General features: G+C 38.9%; 2 protein-coding genes, 1 long non-coding RNA gene and 2 other non-coding genes across 5 annotated transcripts; 4 read left to right on the forward strand and 1 right to left on the reverse strand.

Moving 5' to 3' along the window:
- Positions 1–155: 155 nt before the first annotated feature.
- pcyt1aa (phosphate cytidylyltransferase 1A, choline a) lies at positions 156–5,481 on the reverse strand. Its single transcript, XM_057333842.1, has 9 exons — positions 5,271–5,481; positions 3,679–3,793; positions 3,487–3,586; positions 3,219–3,335; positions 2,787–2,938; positions 2,635–2,713; positions 2,233–2,375; positions 1,896–2,084; positions 156–1,702 (listed from the first exon to the last, which is right to left on the reverse strand). Exons 2-9 carry the CDS (start codon positions 3,784–3,786, stop codon positions 1,469–1,471), a joined length of 1,122 nt encoding a protein of 373 aa, XP_057189825.1. The 5' UTR covers positions 3,787–3,793; positions 5,271–5,481; the 3' UTR covers positions 156–1,468.
- Positions 5,482–5,821: 340 nt separating this feature from the next.
- LOC130554315 (uncharacterized) lies at positions 5,822–7,240 on the forward strand. Its single transcript, XR_008962969.1, has 4 exons — positions 5,822–5,953; positions 6,164–6,246; positions 6,771–6,830; positions 7,166–7,240. It is a non-coding gene; the product is annotated as an uncharacterized LOC130554315 (long non-coding RNA).
- Positions 6,537–6,673, forward strand: LOC130555175 (small nucleolar RNA SNORA13). The gene has a single exon (XR_008963088.1). It is a non-coding gene; the product is annotated as a small nucleolar RNA SNORA13 (small nucleolar RNA).
- Positions 6,936–7,067, forward strand: LOC130555176 (small nucleolar RNA SNORA13). Its single transcript, XR_008963089.1, has one exon. It is a non-coding gene; the product is annotated as a small nucleolar RNA SNORA13 (small nucleolar RNA).
- A 494-nt stretch (positions 7,241–7,734) lies between the features above and the next one.
- dvl3a (dishevelled segment polarity protein 3a) lies at positions 7,735–18,933 on the forward strand. The gene is made up of 15 exons (XM_057334644.1): positions 7,735–8,268; positions 10,785–10,854; positions 11,726–11,844; positions 11,945–12,060; positions 12,791–12,932; positions 13,461–13,554; positions 13,648–13,717; positions 13,822–13,961; positions 14,047–14,123; positions 14,242–14,309; positions 14,751–14,900; positions 15,131–15,262; positions 16,754–16,921; positions 17,554–17,757; positions 17,961–18,933. The coding sequence occupies exons 1-15, from the start codon at positions 8,108–8,110 to the stop codon at positions 18,287–18,289; spliced, it is 2,040 nt and encodes a 679-aa protein (XP_057190627.1). The 5' UTR covers positions 7,735–8,107; the 3' UTR covers positions 18,290–18,933.
- The last annotated feature ends 255 nt before the right edge of the window (positions 18,934–19,188 follow it).

Raw genomic sequence — 19,188 nt, forward strand, 5'->3', positions numbered from 1 at the left:
GAAAGAACATGACGAATTCCATGCAAGGGTACCCGCGGTGTATGTAGATAGAAATAGCTCATTCTAAGGTAATAAAAACAAAGCTTCATTAAGTAAGGTCTATATACACCTTTGAAGGCACAGTTTTGTATATTATATTGCATTTCTGTACACAAAAATAAGCCAACGCTATTTCTTTTACTTTAGACAGTTTATTTGTCTTCCCGTTTGTTATGCTATCATGTACAATCAAAGCCGACAGGTCCGGGAAGTTAATAAAACCCTCTCCTAGTTCCACTTCATTTGTGCAAAGGAAAAGGCAGAGGATGGAAAACGCCACATGAAGCTTTATACAATTATTTGCAGATAAATCAGTTAATTTTGACATCAGTGCAGATCTGGACAGCAGGTTTACTTTCAAAGCAAAAAACGAGCCAAAAGTACACATTAAAATCACAGGTGCTCTCAATTTAAACACAATAATTGGCCTGTGAAGTCCATAGTTGTACATGACAAAGCTATCAGAGGTTTAGGGAATGTTACAGGTTAAATAAAAGCTCTGTGGTGTGAGACCAAGGTCTAATGTGGGTTTGGAAAAACTAGCCCTTAAAACTCAAAGTGAACTGATGATTCTTAAAGGATTTTTAAATCAATTACAGGGTGACAAGTATGTTTTTTTTGTGACAAGTACATAATAAAATCAGTGAAACAAAGTGTCAAATAAATTTACTGTTCTTTCGTTACATTTTCACATGAACAATTTATGACTATGATAAGTATATAGTGTTGTTACCGTTCTGTTTTAAGGAAAGTTTAGAAATCTTATCTGTGTAAGCATGACACAAATATCTAAAAGTTCATTCGATTAAGCAAGCTCTCATTTTACATTGATTGTGCACTTATTTTCCAACCAAAGTCATGTTTGTAGCTATTTCAATTCAGCTAATCTTTTACGTTATGACAACAATGATAATGCATTAAAGACAAATAGTCCTTTTCATGTCTTTAGCTCTTGTACAGATTGAACAGACCATGAATGCAAAACACATGATTGCGCAAATAGTGGTTTCGACATTTCTCTCTAGTCTCGCCCATTACAAATGCAACATTAACTATGTAATGGCTAACAACTATATATTATGATAAAAACAACAGAATCATATTAAAGCTGAACTTTGAACCAGCAACAAAAATAAAACGTATTAATACCATGTACGCTCATTCCTATCAATCTTTAAAACGAGATGCTAAAGTTTTAACACACGCATCCCATCACTGCCAGTTATTTATTTAGAACCTCCACAAATTCAAGTCACTACGAGAACCTGCGGGCTGACAGTGCACTTTGTGCGCTTCATTTTACCTTGACAACTCTAAAATCAGCTAAAATACAGAGAGCGAAACGTACAGTATTTGTGTATAAGGATTGCTTCGCCTTGAAGTTCGATTGCCAGTACTGGAAGACAAATGCATGGAGGGCAAACACATTCTAATCTTCATCGTCCTCATCCTCGCTGATGGCCTGTCCACGGGCTGCAAAGGTGTAGCCAGACAGGGCGCCGCTGTGCTGGGAGGAGGGGGAGGAGGGAGGGGAGGTTTTAGCGAAGAAGGGTAGACGAAAGGTTGGGGAGGGCGAGCGCTCTCGTGTGGGGCTGCTGCTGGGACTATGTCTCGGACTGATGGCCTGTAACATTCTGCCTTTCCCCTCCTTCAGCATGTGCTTCTGTTAGAGAGAAACATGAGATTATAGGTGATGAGTGGAATGCCTGCTTTTGTTCTTCATTACACAAAAGCTCCTGTCCTTTCACTACTTTTTGTGTTACAGAGAAGAAAATCAAACAAGTTTGGAACGACATGAAGGTGAGTAAATAATGACATAATATTATGTAACTTAATAAAGTTACTGTGTCGCTCACCAGTGCTCCCTCCGGTCCGAACATCTGCAGGAAGTTGCCAATGAACTCGCGGGATTTCTCCTCCCATTTCTGGATGAGGTCGATGCTCTTCTCCTCCACCTTCTGCACAAACTCTTTACTCTTCTCCTCCACATCCTTCACCTTCTTCTTCACCTTGTCCACGCGCTCCTGAAGGTTGTACTTCTTTTCCTAGATGTGAGAAGACACAAACACAGCAGCTCATTTATTTTGTAATGGCGGTAACCGAAAATGCCGAAAAATGTTTAATATGGAATCTTTTTTACTCATGTCTGAAATTTGAAACAACTTTTTCAAGTGAATTGTGAAAAGCTCTCACGTTGATAAAGCTGACGTTGAGCTCTTTAGCGGTGTAGCCACGCTGAAGGTTCCGTCTGACGTATACGTCGTAATCTCGCACAATGCGTGTGATGATGTCAGAGGTGGAAATGCCCTCTGTCCTTTGGGTTGGTGCAAACATTCCTGTGGAATCCCAAATGAAAATGTTTTTTAAAATGTGAGTATGAAAACAGGCAGCCCATTGAACGATATGTTACTTTTTCATTTGGGAGCCATACAACTTTTTTTATACTTATCACGAGGACCCACAGTCAGGTGTCTCGCTCAAAGGCATAATGGTGACCTCACATAAATTGCTCTTCTCAGCCTTTGGTTACCAGTATGCCACAGTCGCAATTAAACTATAACTGAGTAGATGTAGATCAGCAGCTTTCGTCCTCACCTGCTTCTTTGATGTGCTTGTAAACATCATCACTGTCAGCTGATGAGTAAGGGATGTCATCATGAGCCACAAAGTCAATCTGAGGTATCAAGAACGTTTTTCGATTAAAGACATCCATCGATCAAGGAAATACACAGTGTAACTCTCCTTACCCGATGCTTGGTCAGAAATTCTGGCGTGAGCGTCCAAGGAGCATTGCGGACCACTTCGTCCACGTAGCGACAATGACTGATCGCATCATAACGCTCGTCATCGTTCATGACTGTGAAGCCCTTTAACTTGTGTGTGAGTTCATCGCTGCACACTGCATGAGGTGAGCAAGGCACCAGATGACATTAAGATAAATGCAGTGCTGAATTCCCATGTAGAAATGTGTTTAATATGAACAACAGCAAAGACAAAGAATTCAAGATTTGCTTTGGTTTTGGTCTAAATTTGGGTCTTGAGGAGAGGACTTCTTGACTCCAACTCTGTTACAAGTTCACAATTAAACAACTGAGGATGCCAAGACAGGGCTGTCTAGTTGTGCCTAATATAGACTTCAACAGCTGTTAATCTAGGTGTTAGCTATAAACTAAACTTACCGCCCACAATGAGGTGCGTGTTGGGAAAAAGGCATTTGGCCTGCATGAGAGCTCGGGCATGACCTGAATGGAACATGTCGAAGATCCCATCGGCATACACTCGAACGGGCCTGTCAGCTAACGGCAGAAAGAAGGAGATCAGCTTTCATAGCATCAAAGGAACTGCAATGACTAGGTATTTTTGCATCTGACCAGGCAATTTTTGTAGGGGTTTTTCAAAAATAAATATCCTTAATGTAACATAATAATATAATCGACGGTAACTTACGTGGAGTGCCTCTGCGAGCTTCCTCTATGGTGACGCGCTGATATGGCTTATCTTCCATTGACTCGAGCTGGTCTGCATATGGAGCTGGATATTTTATACCCTAAACAGGCAAAAAGCATCATGGCCTTTGTTCTCAATAACCATCTGTTATCTGTACATGGACATAAAAACACCCTCTTATGTCCCACTCACCACTGTGCATCGTTTTAGCTTCAATGGCTTCTCGCCCTCCTCTGCCTCCCCATTGGAACCTTCTCTCTTTCTCTTCCTGGACAAGCGCGCTGAGCCGTGTGCCTCCATTCTGGTTCTATCAGATATTACAGGCAAAACAATATGATCAATGAGAAGTCCCATCGCATGTACCACATGAAAAAGGACAAACTTGTGAAAGATTAATACGGGTCTTTATGAATCACATCTATCATCTATCTACGATCAAGAAGAATGCGAAGGAAAAATATTTATCTCAAATTTTTCAAGTCAACACACACATTTCTCATTGTATACCGGTTGCATATCAAAAGTTCAATGTTGTTTTATTTTTAAGTAATTTATTTTGTATTTTATTGCTTTCCATTGGGACTTTTCATTGAAATAAAAGGAAAAACTATAACGTTGTAAGGACTGTTTTGTAACATTGAGTTACAGGTCTGTCAGGAGAGTTGGATGGTTTGGCTCTGTTGAAGATTAATGTCCAGATGTCTCTCTCATTTTCATTGCTAGATGGGTCAATCTCCCAAACACTTGTCAAGAACATGTCTGGATTATATTTCACGCGCAGAATGAAAATATTCTTCTAAAAATATATTTTGAAAAGAAAGTGCATTTTGAGTCTTTGCATTCTAAACTACTGTGTCCGGGCATGATTAATTGTAACGTATTCAAGCGATAATAATGTTTTTACTCGAGCCTATTTTAAGAACAAAATAGTATTACAAAAACAGTTCAAAGTCAACATGATCATGTATGTGAAACCTTGACTGAATCCTTCCCCATTCCAATCATTCCACTGTCTAAGCACAGAGCCTTGACTCTTATCAGTCAAATGCAGGGTGAATGCATACATGAATCATGTTAAAGGTGAGGAATGTGCAGTCTGGACACAGCATCACATCCACTAAAACAACCTCAAAACAGACATAAGACCCTGGGAGATCTAAGGCAAATATGATGTTTCAGAGGACACACTGGCATTAGAATAACATTAAGGATTGCAGACAGACAGATTCGGTAATAAACACAATTCCTTCCTGTTTCAGTCTGTTACCTAGCACCATAGAACCATTATAATTCCTCTCAAGGGCTGTAGCATGCACACTATTCACAGCAATCCCAGCTGGTGCCAAAGCCATATATATATATATATATATATATATATATATATATATCGCAAGTGCAACAAGAATAGCAATTGGGTTAGTGACAAGGGGGGCAAATGTTACAATGCTGCCTACTTCTCCCAAACAAAATGTAGCATAATGAGGACATTTAAATAAAGAAAGATTATAAGATCCGAGATGAATACAACAACATTCATGAGGTACATAAAATAATACAAGAATAGTTTAGAGTGGGAGTGTCGCAAAAAACTGAAGTGGTGTAACGATTTAAGCAGACAGCTCACTTGATCCTATAAATATCATACCATCAATTGACTGTAATACGACACACGAAGAGACAGTACTGAATCGAGCGGAAATATGTCAAATACAAGAAAAACACAAGGTAGTTTAATCTAAATTAAGATGCATATATAGGCATGAACACACTCTCAAGCTCCTTACCCTATTCGTTCAGATGGTGTCTAAAACGGTCTTTAAATGTGTAGGTATTTGGGATATCTGGGTGTTGTTAAGAGGTCGAAGTTTGGCTGAAGTTGGGAGTGTCTTGGGATTTAAATGACTCAATGTTAGCGATATGACCCGTTCCGATATGACAGAAGCCACAAAAACGGCTGGATCAACTTAATTCAGCTCCAAGATGGCAGCGAATTTAGGAACGTTTTCAAAATAAACGTCCCGGGTCCTGCATGGCAGCAGGAATATTAATCTTAATATATTAAAATTAACACTCTCACTCTTTGTATTCATTAAATGCACGAAATCAGTCAAAAGTTTGGATGCACCTGGCATTTGTAAAGAGTGGCAACTCTGGAAGAGTTTTATTTAATTTAACTTTTTACATATTTACATATATTCCCATTGTGTCATTCCACAGATTTGATAACTTTAGTTGTTTTTCTAAATTGTAAAAAGAAGGCGATAATTCTGTCTAGATTTGCGACTGTGTAAATATCTGGGGCCGCAAGGTAATTTTTACTCAGGCACTTTCAAGGTCGCCTACACTGGGTTTTTATTGACCCACGAAAGATTTCTGCTTGTCGAGCGTCCACGTGGAGAGAAGAAGAATGCTGAGTGTTGCTTGTCATAATGTAGTCCATTAGACTACATTTTCTAATGTTTGCCGGGTAAGTTTTATTCTTACATTTTTATGGGTAGGTTTGTTAGAATGATTTATCTCTGTATATGAAAGACTAAATTCCTGTATGCGTTATAGAATGTTAAACGATTAAGTCTCATGTAACAGTAGTCTTCCACACGTGGCCTAGAAATTTTAACGTATTTAACGTAAGTTGTTTAGTTACGTAAATAATTGTTTTACTGTTTTATTTTTGCAGCATAACCAAAATGTTGTGAACAATGGGAACAACAACATGCTGAGAACATGAGGACATGGAGAAGCAATGTTCTTGAATTGCAGGTGTTTTCTCTATCCCTTTTGCTAACTGCAATTTTAGGAACCTTAACTGTAAATCTTCCCCAATTTAACTGGTTAAAAACAGACATTTCAACTTTACATAAGAAAATTAACACACTATGGTAATTATACACAATGCAATACATCCATTGTATAACCTGTTGAATGAAAGTTCGTTTATAGTGGGAAGAATAGTTATGGGTGTAAGGGTGTTACATTGAATCTATCGTGCTGTCAGACCGTTAACACCGATGCTTTTTTTAATGGGATTTGTGTGACATGAATCAGAATGTTGCCTTTGTGTTGCCCATTCATTTTTATATTAGATGAATGTGGTGTCAACTAAGGCACACAGTAAATCTTGCAATAGCCAAATTTATGAGAGGACACGCTTGTGGTTCTTCTTGCTTGCGCTATGCCAAGAACAAATCATGTATGATTTAAGAACAAATAATTAATTTATTAATGAGCAATATGCATTATTCAATTTTTAGCTTGTTCTTTCTGACAATATTTTGTCATTTCAGGTGACCTGCCAATGCAGTAAAAAGCTGCAAGAGTAACATGAACTTGCTTGAGTCACTTTGGTATGCATAACACTTTTGTCAATTACTTGTGTTGCTACAGTGAGTGTAAGATTAAATGCTTAAGTTTTCATCAAGAAATGGTGCATGTCTGAGTCAAGACAATAATGCCTTAAAGTGTTGCCTGTTCATTGCTGGTCAGATGAATGTGGTGTCAACTAGGGCATACATTAATACATAATATGGCTGCTGGAAGGTGTTTACTCTGTTCCTTCCTGAAGTTCCATGTTATGGACATTTAATAATTTAGCCAGATGATCATGCAAATGGTAATTTTACCGAAACACAAGTTCAATAAGTATTTTGGATATTTACAGGTTTTCTTTGTTCTTTTCCAGATGCTGTATTGTGTTGTATTGATGTGTAGCTGAACTAACAAAACTTAATTGTATAAATAAAAACCTAATGCTTGACGTTTTGTGGATTTTGGGACATTTTCATGTATGTTTGAAATATTAGATGTTTGAAAATCAGTTGTGAAATTTTTAAATAAAAAACAAATATTGAATAGAACTTTACATATTCATATGATCCCTTTGAAATGATACACAAGTGAATGTACATAGAAAGTTGTCGGAATTTAATATAACTGTCAAATATATGATATATTATTAAAATAGGATGGTAACAGACATAACTTTACGTTGTCAACTAAAATCCAAATATATATATAGAGAGAGAGAAAGACAAAGTTATGAACATGGCTAGGAAAATAATATGTCAGTCTTATGAATATGGGATGGGCCAACAATGATCAATGAATGAACATAAATTGAACCATAATTTTTTTTATCTTTAGATAAATGTATTGTAGAACCATGGGGTATGCCGTGTCCTGTTTTTCTTATCATTAACCTTTTTTCACACCTACCACCCCTCTCCGCTAGAGGGAGCACGTTTCCCTGGGTATTCCGCTTCAATGAAAGCTATACAAAACCCTCTGTAAGGAGACCAGGCAAGCTCTCGGAGAAACCACAGCATTCCTGCCCGAAATAATCTTCTCGATCACACATTTCACCAATTGTACTCCGTTTTCACAAAACATAATACAGTAAAATAAGAGCATGGGTCGATAATCGCCTTTGAAACGCACTGCTTCATGGAATATTAGCGCTGATATAGAAGATTCCTGGGAACTCCGAAGGAAGGCAAGGAAAGAAAGAAAGGGATAAACAAAAAGTCAACTGGCGGGTGAAAGCGGCTGGAACCCAATTCTGGAGGGGCATCTGTGGAACCCCTGCGCTGGATGACCACCGTTCACTTCTCCCCAGCGGTCTGCAATGGGGGAGACTAAAGTTATCTACCATCTCGACGACCAGGAAACTCCATACCTGGTCAAACTGCCCATCCCTGCCGAAAGGGTCACCCTTTTGGACCTGAAAAATGCGCTCAAGAAACCAAGCTACAAGTTTTTCTTTAAATCTATGGACGATGACTTCGGGTGAGCGTTTCGTACATTAGTTTTCTTTGTGTTTCTGCATGTATTGAACGTCTTTACGCACAATTCCAGCTAGTCACACGTTTACTTCCCTTGTTTGGGATCACGAATCAACTGCCACGATCTTTCAGGGCTGATATAATATCCCTCGTTAGGTTTGTGTGAAACCAGTCAAATTAAAAGTGTGTGAGCGAGGTTCAGCTGGGGTGAAAGTTCATCCCGTTAAATTATCGACGGCATCCATTTTAAGATTGGATTACTCTCAAATATGGCTTTTGGCCTGACGGCACAAGCTTGGGGTGTAGTTAGTTAGTTATGGGAATCGTATGGCGATCTAGTCAAAGTATCAGAGTTGGCCAGTACCCTTTTTTTTCGTAAATTTACTCCACAGCCGCGTCAGTCTGAATTACCATGACTACAGACAACACAAGTGATTTTAAAGGGTTTCTTACGCGTATTGTGCGTAGATCCGGTTCCTAAAGTTTTACTTTTTCACCTCCACAAAGCCTCTCCGTCTCACAACATTTAAGAGCAGGTATCGCCGAAACTGAACAATTGAACTTATTCTTTGAGGAATTTTCCACCCTATAATTCAAGCACATAAGAGAGGTACAGTAGACATCTATTTTAACGTGCTTTGCGCAATGTGCGCATGCGCAGTTCAACTGCCATATGTCCCCCACAATCGAGTGATCTCCTCAAAATGACTTTTTAACGAAGGCACCATAGTTTTAGAACTATGACACGTTTAAAATGTTTTTTTAAGACATGCTCTTGGTTATCAGACATATAGACACACCTTTTCACAACCCACATCTACACAAAATGCCATTTGGAGTCTCCGTGAACTCTTTGACCTCTTATTTTTGTCTTGAGGCCTTCATTAACCAAGTCACCATGAACAGACATGTACACACTTTAGGGTCTCTAGTTTTTAATGTTTACAGGCATGTTCACGTCTTGTCACTGCAGAACTCGGGGTGTGTTGCATTACTGCAACTCTTTATTAACTTTATTCAATATCAAACATTACAACATATTCAAGGAACCACAATTTCTTAAAGTACATAAAGTATTCTTTATATTTTATAATGCATGACGCATTTGTGACACATTATCTGTCAAACATAAAAGGTTAAGGTTATGAATGAAAGTTGTAAACAAGTGTAACTGTGTAAGATAGTTTTATTCTAATGCTAGATAATTAGTTCTATTCACATAGCTAAAAAGTAATGAAGGTTTATTTGATATTGTCTGTGAATTACAAATCTCTTATTCATTAAGTAGCTCAATTTTTGTTAATGACTCATCAGTAAAAGTAGTTATAAAGTGTTATGTGTAACTTGAACTGAACCCTAGCTTGTGAATAAATAAGTAACATTTAGGGAGCTGGCTAGTGTTCTCCTGTCTGTGTGTTGCATTAGGTGAAAGAATGTTGACTTGGAACAACTGCAGCCAGTCACTGTGGAATGCCCCGATCGCTTCAACACTGGCAGCTTTACAGCCTTCCCCAGTGAAATATGTTGTAGTTTGATCGTCCCGTTCCCCTCCCTTTAACTCCCTCTCAAAAAGTTCATTAAAAGCATAACACTTTAAGCCCTTGAACGACAGGCCCCGGTTTCTTCCAAATGTAAGCACATAGCTCAGCTGAATCAGTCTTCATTGAGGTTTTACATTTTGTCAATGGCGGCAAAGAGTATTTTCCCCACACTTTTTAAATACTACGATTGGATTAGTCTTTTGTAATGAATTGTATATTTGAGATGAATTGCCTTATGCATGTCATATTGGATCCCGAATGTTGTCCGGACAGAAACAAAATAAACATCATTTGTGCCATTGGTTACCACAGGAAGTCATTTTGACTTCTTAAAATAAAAAGAACCGTAGTTTACATGAAATACGTTTAGACGTTGATTTGTCTTGCAGCGTGACTTTAATAGCTGTTAAATAATTAAACGGTGTTTAGCAAATTCCTTTTATTGTAGTTACTCATCCATGTTCATGACCTTTTTTCACCCAGAATATTTACACTTAAAAAATCTAATTTGTAAAAAAATAAGAAAAGGTGACCACAGGTAAACAAAGGACCCAAGATCTTTCGTTTCTAGAAATTATGAAATGATTCTTTGTCGCTTTAAACTCGGCTGTTATTACGTTATTTTTTACTTATGTCTATTCAAAGAAACAAGTCGTTTACATAAGCGTCACATTTTCTGGATCTAACGATGACATTTATGAATCTCATCCTGCAAATTCTTCATCGGTTCAGACCTTTGTGTGTTCTGCGAACACATGTGTGCGTGCTTATCTGATTTACGTGCCTCTGATCCCACCCTTCCTTTCTTTTATCTAATCTCCGTCTTATTTACGTATTCGAATTTATTCACGGACACTCAGGGGATCAAAAGCCAACTTCCATCATTACACATCACAAATCACACATGGACTGTAGTTGTAAAGTAAAACCTGACTGTTCTAAATTCATTTCTGTCTCTCGTTCTCCTGGTTTTCTGCAGGGTGGTCAAGGAGGAAATCACAGATGACAATGCAAAGCTTCCCTGTTACAACGGCCGTGTGATTTGCTGGGTGAGAACAGAAACGCACATCTCATCCGCTTCTGCACCCCAATTCCCTGGTGTTCCCTGCATAATAAATCAAGGCTTTTAATTCGCCCCATTCTCGCTTCTTTTGAGTGCCGCTACTGCTGTATTTCTGTTCTTCAATGGGCTGCCTGTCATGACTACTTAAAGTTCACCCCAGTCTGATGTATCTCATCAAAGTCTTTGGCCGTATGCTTTGGAAAAGCTGTTTTATAAAGACTCATTTGTATTTAAATGATATGCAATACCTTTGCAGTTTCTTTCAGGAGTGCACACACATTTGCACACGGATTAATACATTGGTATTTGAACAAAACAACTTTGGGGGGATAGTGGCAAATAGCCTCACTCTTTCTTTATGCTGAACAGAATATTAGATTAATGTAGCAAGTAGTGCAGATCTGGGCTGTTCATTTTAGGATTGACATGACATTCAGGGAACAGTCAATGATCCAGGGAATGTTTAAGAATGAGAATATAACTTGTTAATAATACAGTTGGTTTAAGTCATTCCAAAAATGGCTTGAAAAATACATTTAAAGGGACAGGTCACCCAAAAATAAAAATTCTGTCTTTGTTTACTCACCCGAGTTGTTCCAAATCTGTATAAATTTCTTTGTTCTGATGAACACAGAGAAATATATTTGGAAGAATGCTTGTACCCAAACAGTTAATTGACTACCATAGTAGGAAAAATGACAATGGTAGTCAAAAGTGCCCCAGAACTGTTTGCTTTCCTACATTCTTCAAAATATCTTCTTTTGTGTTCAACAGAACAAAGAAATGTATAAAGCGGTTTTTCCTCTGTGATGTACAGAAGACATTGTGTGTTGTTCTGTGTGTGTGTGTGTCGAAAGCTCGTGTCATCAGATGGCTCCCACTCGGATGGATGTTCAGTGGCAGAGAGTCAGTCCGAGCAGCCGCCGTCACACGAGAGAAGCCAAGGCATTGGAGATTCAAGACCACCATCCTTCCAGTAAGTAAACTTTTCTTATGTTATACAAATGATTTTAAAAACAGCAGCACAATGTACAATACAGAATACTATCTAACGGATCGCAAAATTTCTCGCACAGTCCAAAGGCTGCAGGCAGCCGGCACGGCGTGGATGATGAGACGGAGACTGATTCTGTGGTGTCGCATAGGAGAGAGAGAGACAGATCACGCAAGAAACACTCGCACGATCATTCAGGTATCTCTCAACACCCTCATCTTTCCCCACCAGTCCTCAGCCTGAATGCTGATATGTTTTACATCATTAATTAAAATGTTGTGTTGTTTGCTAATGGAAGAGTCACCGTTACTATTGACCGTTCTTGTAGCTCAACTAGTAGAACATTATGCTTGCAACGGGTCGTGGGTTTGGTTCCCAGGCGTTTATTTACTAAATAAAACCTGAATCCACTATAAGGCACATTGGATAAAACTCTAAGTACTAAACTTTGGTGCACGATGAGAGGTGTGGTATTATTAAGTGATCTGACTTTTGCTTGTCAGATGACAATACGAGTGAAAAATCACATAGATGTTCATTAAAATAGTAAATTGAGCCCAATTTAAAGCCAAAATCTAATAAAGACTTTGCTCCTTTCTTTGGGTTCATGCAGAACAACCTAGCAATATGCCCAAAACATCTTAGTAACTGCATAGCAATGCCCTGGCAACCATCCAGAACACCATATCAACGTGGCAGTGAGTTTTGCACAGACAAGAACAATTCTCGCTTTTGCAGAAACTCTAAAAATCTGGTTGTTAACAATCATCCTGCTTTAAGAGATTAGATGGATTGTTTCGTGGTTGGCTCCATTTTATAAAGAGGGAAAGAAGTAAATATTATGCTTTTATTAGGCGTGCAAGTAAATACAAATGAACTCCAATGTCATTGATCGTTCGTATTAATCTCTTAACCATCATGGCTGTAGGAGGAAGACAGAACGGCTACTCGAGGGGTGGCAGAGGCATGGATCTGGTAGGTTATGACATCTGTGACAGCCGTTCGTCACTCATGAGCAGTGAACTGGAATCGAGCAGCTGTTTTGACTCAGATGACGGTTCCACCAGCCGGTGAGTCTCACAGCATTCGATCACAAATCGCTCCCAAACCGGTACGTTGTGTGCTGTGTGATTAAGATTAGAGTCTGACAGGAATGAATTGGAACAGTAGTACTATTGATAAAGTTTTCATGAACAAAAATGTTTGGTACTGGTAAACGTTTTTCAATGTTTTCGTATGAACAAAAGACTGACAAATCTGCCCCGAGCTCATTTGTTATCAAGTCAACATAAAAAATGACTACTATTATTGCGTTACATGCGCTACATATACTTGTTTTTAAGGATTTTGTGCATTCACAGTTTTGTTATAACTAATGGTAATATTAAGATGTTTGAATAAAATAGTATCTGTTGTGTTTTGTATATCCGTCTTCAGTATTTAACATTGTTTCAGAATTGTTTTTTAATATACAGTTCAAGGTCACTTTCAGGTTCAATACAATCTATAATGATGTCTCCATTTCGTGCGACTCTCAACAAAATGACTCGGGAAGCTCAAGTATATGCCATATTATAATGCTCTTTTGTGTTTTTCAGTTTCAGCAGCGTAACAGAGCAAAGTGGCTCATCCCGGCTCATGAGACGACATCGGCGCCGGAGACGTAAACCCAAAGCCCAACAAATGGAAAGAGTGAGATAATAGACATTAATTTAACAGCAAACCAATAATATTTGATTATAATTTATATTTGTTACTGACATTGTCTCTTTCTGTCTCATTCAGTCTTCGTCTTTCAGTAGCGTCACTGATTCCACCATGTCCCTTAATATCATCACTGTCACTTTAAATATGGGTGAGCCTGCTTTACATTTTTCATTTATGTCGTGTGTAATATTGTGTTCATTCGCAATAAATGTTTGCTCCAAAAAACACTTTCTCTTACTTTACTCTATTTAGAAAAGTATAACTTCCTGGGCATCAGTATAGTGGGGCAGAGTAATGAACGAGGCGATGGAGGCATCTACATCGGCTCTATAATGAAGGGTGGAGCTGTGGCGGCCGACGGGAGGATCGAACCCGGTGACATGCTGCTGCAGGTGAGGGCCGGATAATGACATGTTCATAATTATTGGGATTCTTGGATCTGGTTGTGTCAGTTCAAATTGTCATTTCCTCCCACAGGTGAATGACATCAACTTTGAGAACATGTGCAATGATGACGCTGTGCGAGTGCTGAGGGAGATTGTGCATAAGCCCGGGTGAGTCACTTTAAATAACGCTTCTCATTCACTCTTTCTAGCTGTACAGGTTCTTGACACAGCACTTGTAGCCGATCGCTTAAAAGTGTGTTAACTTTTCCTTTGTTGTCATTTGCAGGCCTGTTTCGCTCACTGTGGCCAAATGCTGGGACCCAAACCCCAACAGTTGCTTTGCTTTACCTAGGAGTGAGTTTTTATTTTTACCTCTCGCACACTTATTTACAAACTGCCAAATGTGTAAATGTAAATGTACTTCATGCAAGGATGCAAGCTATGATATTTCAGATTAGTTGAACTAGTTAGTACTGTTTAAAGCTAAAATAGGTTTCAAAAAGGCTTTAATTACAATGGAATTTACAACCAAAGAAACCTTTCAGGTTCCTAAACAATTCTATCTAGTTCTTTAAAGCTGTATCATTTTTTTGGTTAAAGGTAAGAGTGTTGAGTACGGTCTTCAGTACATCTTTGTGATAGTTTTAACATCAAGTGTTGCCATTTGCTTGTGTAGTTTCCTAAAGTGGACGGTTCATTTAAGTGTGTGTGGTCTGTTGTTGCTGTGGAAGCTCAAGTGGTTTAAAGCAGCTGTTCTGTGCCTCTTTGTTCACTGCTGGTTGCTTTTTTTTCAAGGTGAGCCCATCCGGCCCATTGACCCCGCAGCCTGGGTGTCCCATACGGCAGCCATGACGGGTGTCTACCCACCTTACGGCATGAGCCCTTCCATGAGCACAGTCACCTCCACCAGCTCCTCCATCTCCAGCTCCATCCCAGAAACCGAGAGTAAGATACAGAATCTCCCAGCATGCAGCTGCAAACAAGGGCTTGCTGTTGCAAACATCACTATTACAATTGCTCTTACATAGACTTTTACTTGGACTAGTAGGCAATAAATAGTTACTAACATAGAACTATAGTATAACAAGTATAACAATATGCAAGTTCAATTCTTGTCTCTCACTCACCAGGTGGATGCTCTGAATGCAATAATTGTAACCTCTTTTTTCTGTCAGGATTTGATGACTACCACCTGTCCGTCCATAGCGACATGGCAACAGTTGCAAAAGCAATGGCCTGTATAGACTCAGGACTGGAGGTTCGAGACAGGATGTGGCTGAAGATCACTATAGCCAATGCTTTCATAGGTCAGAGGCTTTTTTTATTTTATAAAAAGTTGTCTTTGGTCAGTCTGAGACTTAAAATTTTCTATTGACATGTAGATATTTAATGTGCCATTTAACTCTATTGACCCACGGGCGGGTCCAAAATTACGTCATAAAAGTATTCCCTTAATGTTTACATGTATTTCTGTAACTCTTAACTATCATATGTGGTATCATTTGAAAGGTTAGAGTCTCTAGTTTCTGGAGAAGTGCACCATTTTGGCATTTATCGTACATAAAATAACTTATTTAGGCTGAAATTCATCATATCCCCATGTCATAGCCCCTTAAAAATCATGTGTTTATGATCATGAACATTTTTCATATGCTCAAATATGTCCAACATGTCCAAATTATATATCAAATGAAAGCTCTTATTCTACAGAATATAGATCTCCAGCTGGATTTTTTTATATTTTACCACAGGTCGAATGCAGGGTGAATTAATTATGATGTATGAAATTTGTAAACAAACAACACATCCATAAAATATCTAAGCTAATAACTGCATCCCACCATTACACATACAAATGCATAATCTTTTTGTTAGGTTGTTTTCTACAAAAAAGTCCATTCCTACCTCTCTTCGTGGTTTTAAAAGTTAAATATCCACTTCCAATGTCTCCCATCAACGTGTTGCATCAGCAACATGACGTAAAAGCTTGGATAGTTAAAAATTCAGTAAAATATCTGAACCTCTGTCTATCCACATGAGATACATATTATAAGGAAGATCAGACTCTGACCTCTATGTAGACCCCTCATTTGTCCAAATAGGCGAATCAGAGGCTGAGGTATGGCAATGCACAACATGGGAGGCAGAGCAAAACAACACAAGCAAACTCAACACCATGTTTCGCTTGTTACATGCACTTTCAGATGTGTTACATGCAATTTTGAGAGGTTTACTGTGAAATTACACAAAAATATTCCATTTATACCACTGTATGTGGTTATGGGGTCTGTTCAAAATTGGGTATGCCAAATTCAGGCGGAAATTACGAAAAAAGGACACTTGAGTTGCTTGAAAATAATAATTTAATACCACATGATAGAGAAAAAAAATTCAACAGGTCTCAATATTTGTTGAGACCTGTTGGAATCAAGAACAATTGTCTGCAGGTTCCTGGGCCCCTCAGGTTCAGAGTAATACACTTTCAAAAACAGACTTTAGAAAAAAAAATCACCTTTATTTTTGTGTCCTTGCATAGGACTGACAACACAATAATGTTTATCACTTTCAGCAGTGTTTTATGAAATTTGGAGGGGTTTCCTGGAATATGACACCAACATTTTGTATTTACACCACTGTATGTGGATATGCTGTGCATTTCAAATTGGGTATGCCAAATTCAGGCGGAAATCCAAAAAATGGCCCAGAGTTAAACGGTTGATGTGTGTTAGAATTTTTTTTATTAATTAGTGTTTAATCATGTTTTTATAATTAAATGTGTCGTGTGTGTTGGTTTATAGGCTCTGATGTGGTCGACTGGCTGTTTCATCACGTTGAGGGCTTTGCAGATCGCCGGGAAGCGCGCAAGTATGCCAGCAACCTGCTGAAAGCCGGCTTCATTCGCCACACTGTCAACAAAATCACCTTCTCTGAGCAGTGCTACTACATTTTTGGAGATCTTTCTGGCAGTAAGTCGAATGAAAAAAAGCATGGTGCCACGTCTAGGTTATGGGTTCAGTTCTCTGGGACCAGTTGAATTGATTGAAACGTGTAAGATTTTAAATGCACTATAAGTCGCTTTGAATAAAACCACCTGCCAAATGGAAAAATGTAAAGAAATTCATTTTGGGGTAAACTATGCCTTTAACGCAACGGAGTAATGGTTTACACTTGGTCCTTGAACACTGTATATTTGAACAGTTGCATTCTTTCATTGTAAGCTAGTGAGGTATTTTAATCCACTATTTAGATTTGATTTATATATTCCAGTTGGTGAATCACCACCTGCTTCATGCAATGCTCTCAGACTAATGTAACAACATGAACTCACAGGAGGTCATTTTTACTTTTGATTATGTAGCTATATAAATATTCCATTGCTATGTTTAGTGTAGTCATGTCAGAAAACTGGAAAATGTATATTTCTAGCGTACCAGAGCATATACAACTGTTCACAGCCCAATGTGTTTATTTGTAAAGCCAAGTTCTGGCTTCTGTTACCTCTGTTGCTGTCAGAATATACATGTAAATCACATAGATGAGTTTTAAATGTTATTCTATTGTTTGGAGACTCCATCAACCAGACCATCTTTTGTTGCAGATATGGCGCACCTCTCTCTGCAGGACCATGATGGGTCCAGTGGGGCATCCGATCAGGACACTCTGGCTCCATTGCTTCATCCAGCCGAAGCTCCCTGGCCCACGGCGTTTCCTTATCAGTATGCACCAGCTCCTTCTCACCCGGATCCGGCTCACAATTTCTGTGAAGCAGGTGGAGGAAGTGCAGGCAGTCAGCACAGTGAAGGTAACAGAGACCTCTGTTCTTGTCTGTTAGCGGTGCTTGCTAAGACCTAACAATTCAGCAAACCAACGTAAAACTTTGGCACATAACCTGTTTCTCAAACATACTGAATATATTGAAACCTTTATTTAAATCAGAGTGACCGTTTATTGGCCACGAATTTTCCATTGACAAGTTATGCTTTATTTTTACATTATCGTCTGTAGGGAGCAGCGGTTCAAACTGCAGCTGGAGCAGGACTGAAGGAAAGACAGCAGCTGGAGACTTCAGATTGGGAGGGGGAAGCGAAATAGGCAATGCGCACGACTTCGATTTACGCAGAGAGCGGACCCCCAGCGAGCGATCGGTGGTGCCCCCCAGCGAGGGCAGCGTGCGAAGCTCACGATCTCACACCTACAGCCTGAAGCAGGGATCGGCACGAGGTGCCCCGGGCTCACCGTCCGGCCGCCACCTCACCAGCGTTCCCACCGAACTCAGTGGCTCTCGACGCTCGTGCAACACGGCCAACGGGGAGTTCTTTGTTGATATCATGTGACTTTGCGGGACTGTTTAAGTGCCCAATTATGGATTACAAGAACCGTGCCCTACTAGAACAACCAATTAGATTTAGGATTAGTGCTGAGCTACAGATCAGCAGATTGTGAGTCCCAACATTACTTAAGTCTTAGAAATTAGTTTACTAAAAACGTAAGCGACATCAGATCTTGCATACAATTACAGGATAAGACATTTTACAAAATGACCTCAAAAATGGTTGGGATATGTGTTGGGAAATGTAAAGATATTCTCTTATGGACAAAAAAAGAAAGATTTTGAGGGAAATAGCAATAATTCTGACGGATTTAGTTACAAACACTACATGGTTCTGAGGATGAATGTAGTCCAACGAGGACCTCAATGTCAATTTTAAAAATGCCATTTTTATTGTTCTCTGCCCTGTTTTAGTGCATATTACATTTTTTACTTTTTGTTGCCATTTTTAAATTTGTACTCTAAGTAAGTTCTCATGCAGATATTTCATTATTCAAGGACAGTTTTTACTGAGAATATATTTTTCAGTGTTTGTCAGCGATATTGTATTGGGAGAATTTTTGAAGTACCATGTTGAGGAGATTTCTTTTTTAATTTATAAATATAGTTTTATTGTGACATGATTGGAGTACAGTGTCTGTCTCTTTGTGTTTAAATAAGTTAAGATGTGGAATGTGAACACTCTTCAATCTGGAATCCAGATGGTTTTGGGTTTGTGTCTCTGTCCACATCTGCTTCCATTATTTGTTGACTAAAAAGGATCACAAACTGTCCTCAACGTTTTAAAGCTCACAAAAGCCATTTATCAAGTAATGAATGGTATGTGTCAGGGTTGTTTCGGGACAATTAGATTTCGAGTCAGGAGGGTGGTTTGCGTCCAACACGGACAAAATCCATACCCTG

Source organism: Triplophysa rosa, linkage group LG5 (assembly GCF_024868665.1).
Source record: "Triplophysa rosa linkage group LG5, Trosa_1v2, whole genome shotgun sequence".
Classification (NCBI taxonomy): domain Eukaryota; kingdom Metazoa; phylum Chordata; class Actinopteri; order Cypriniformes; family Nemacheilidae; genus Triplophysa; species Triplophysa rosa.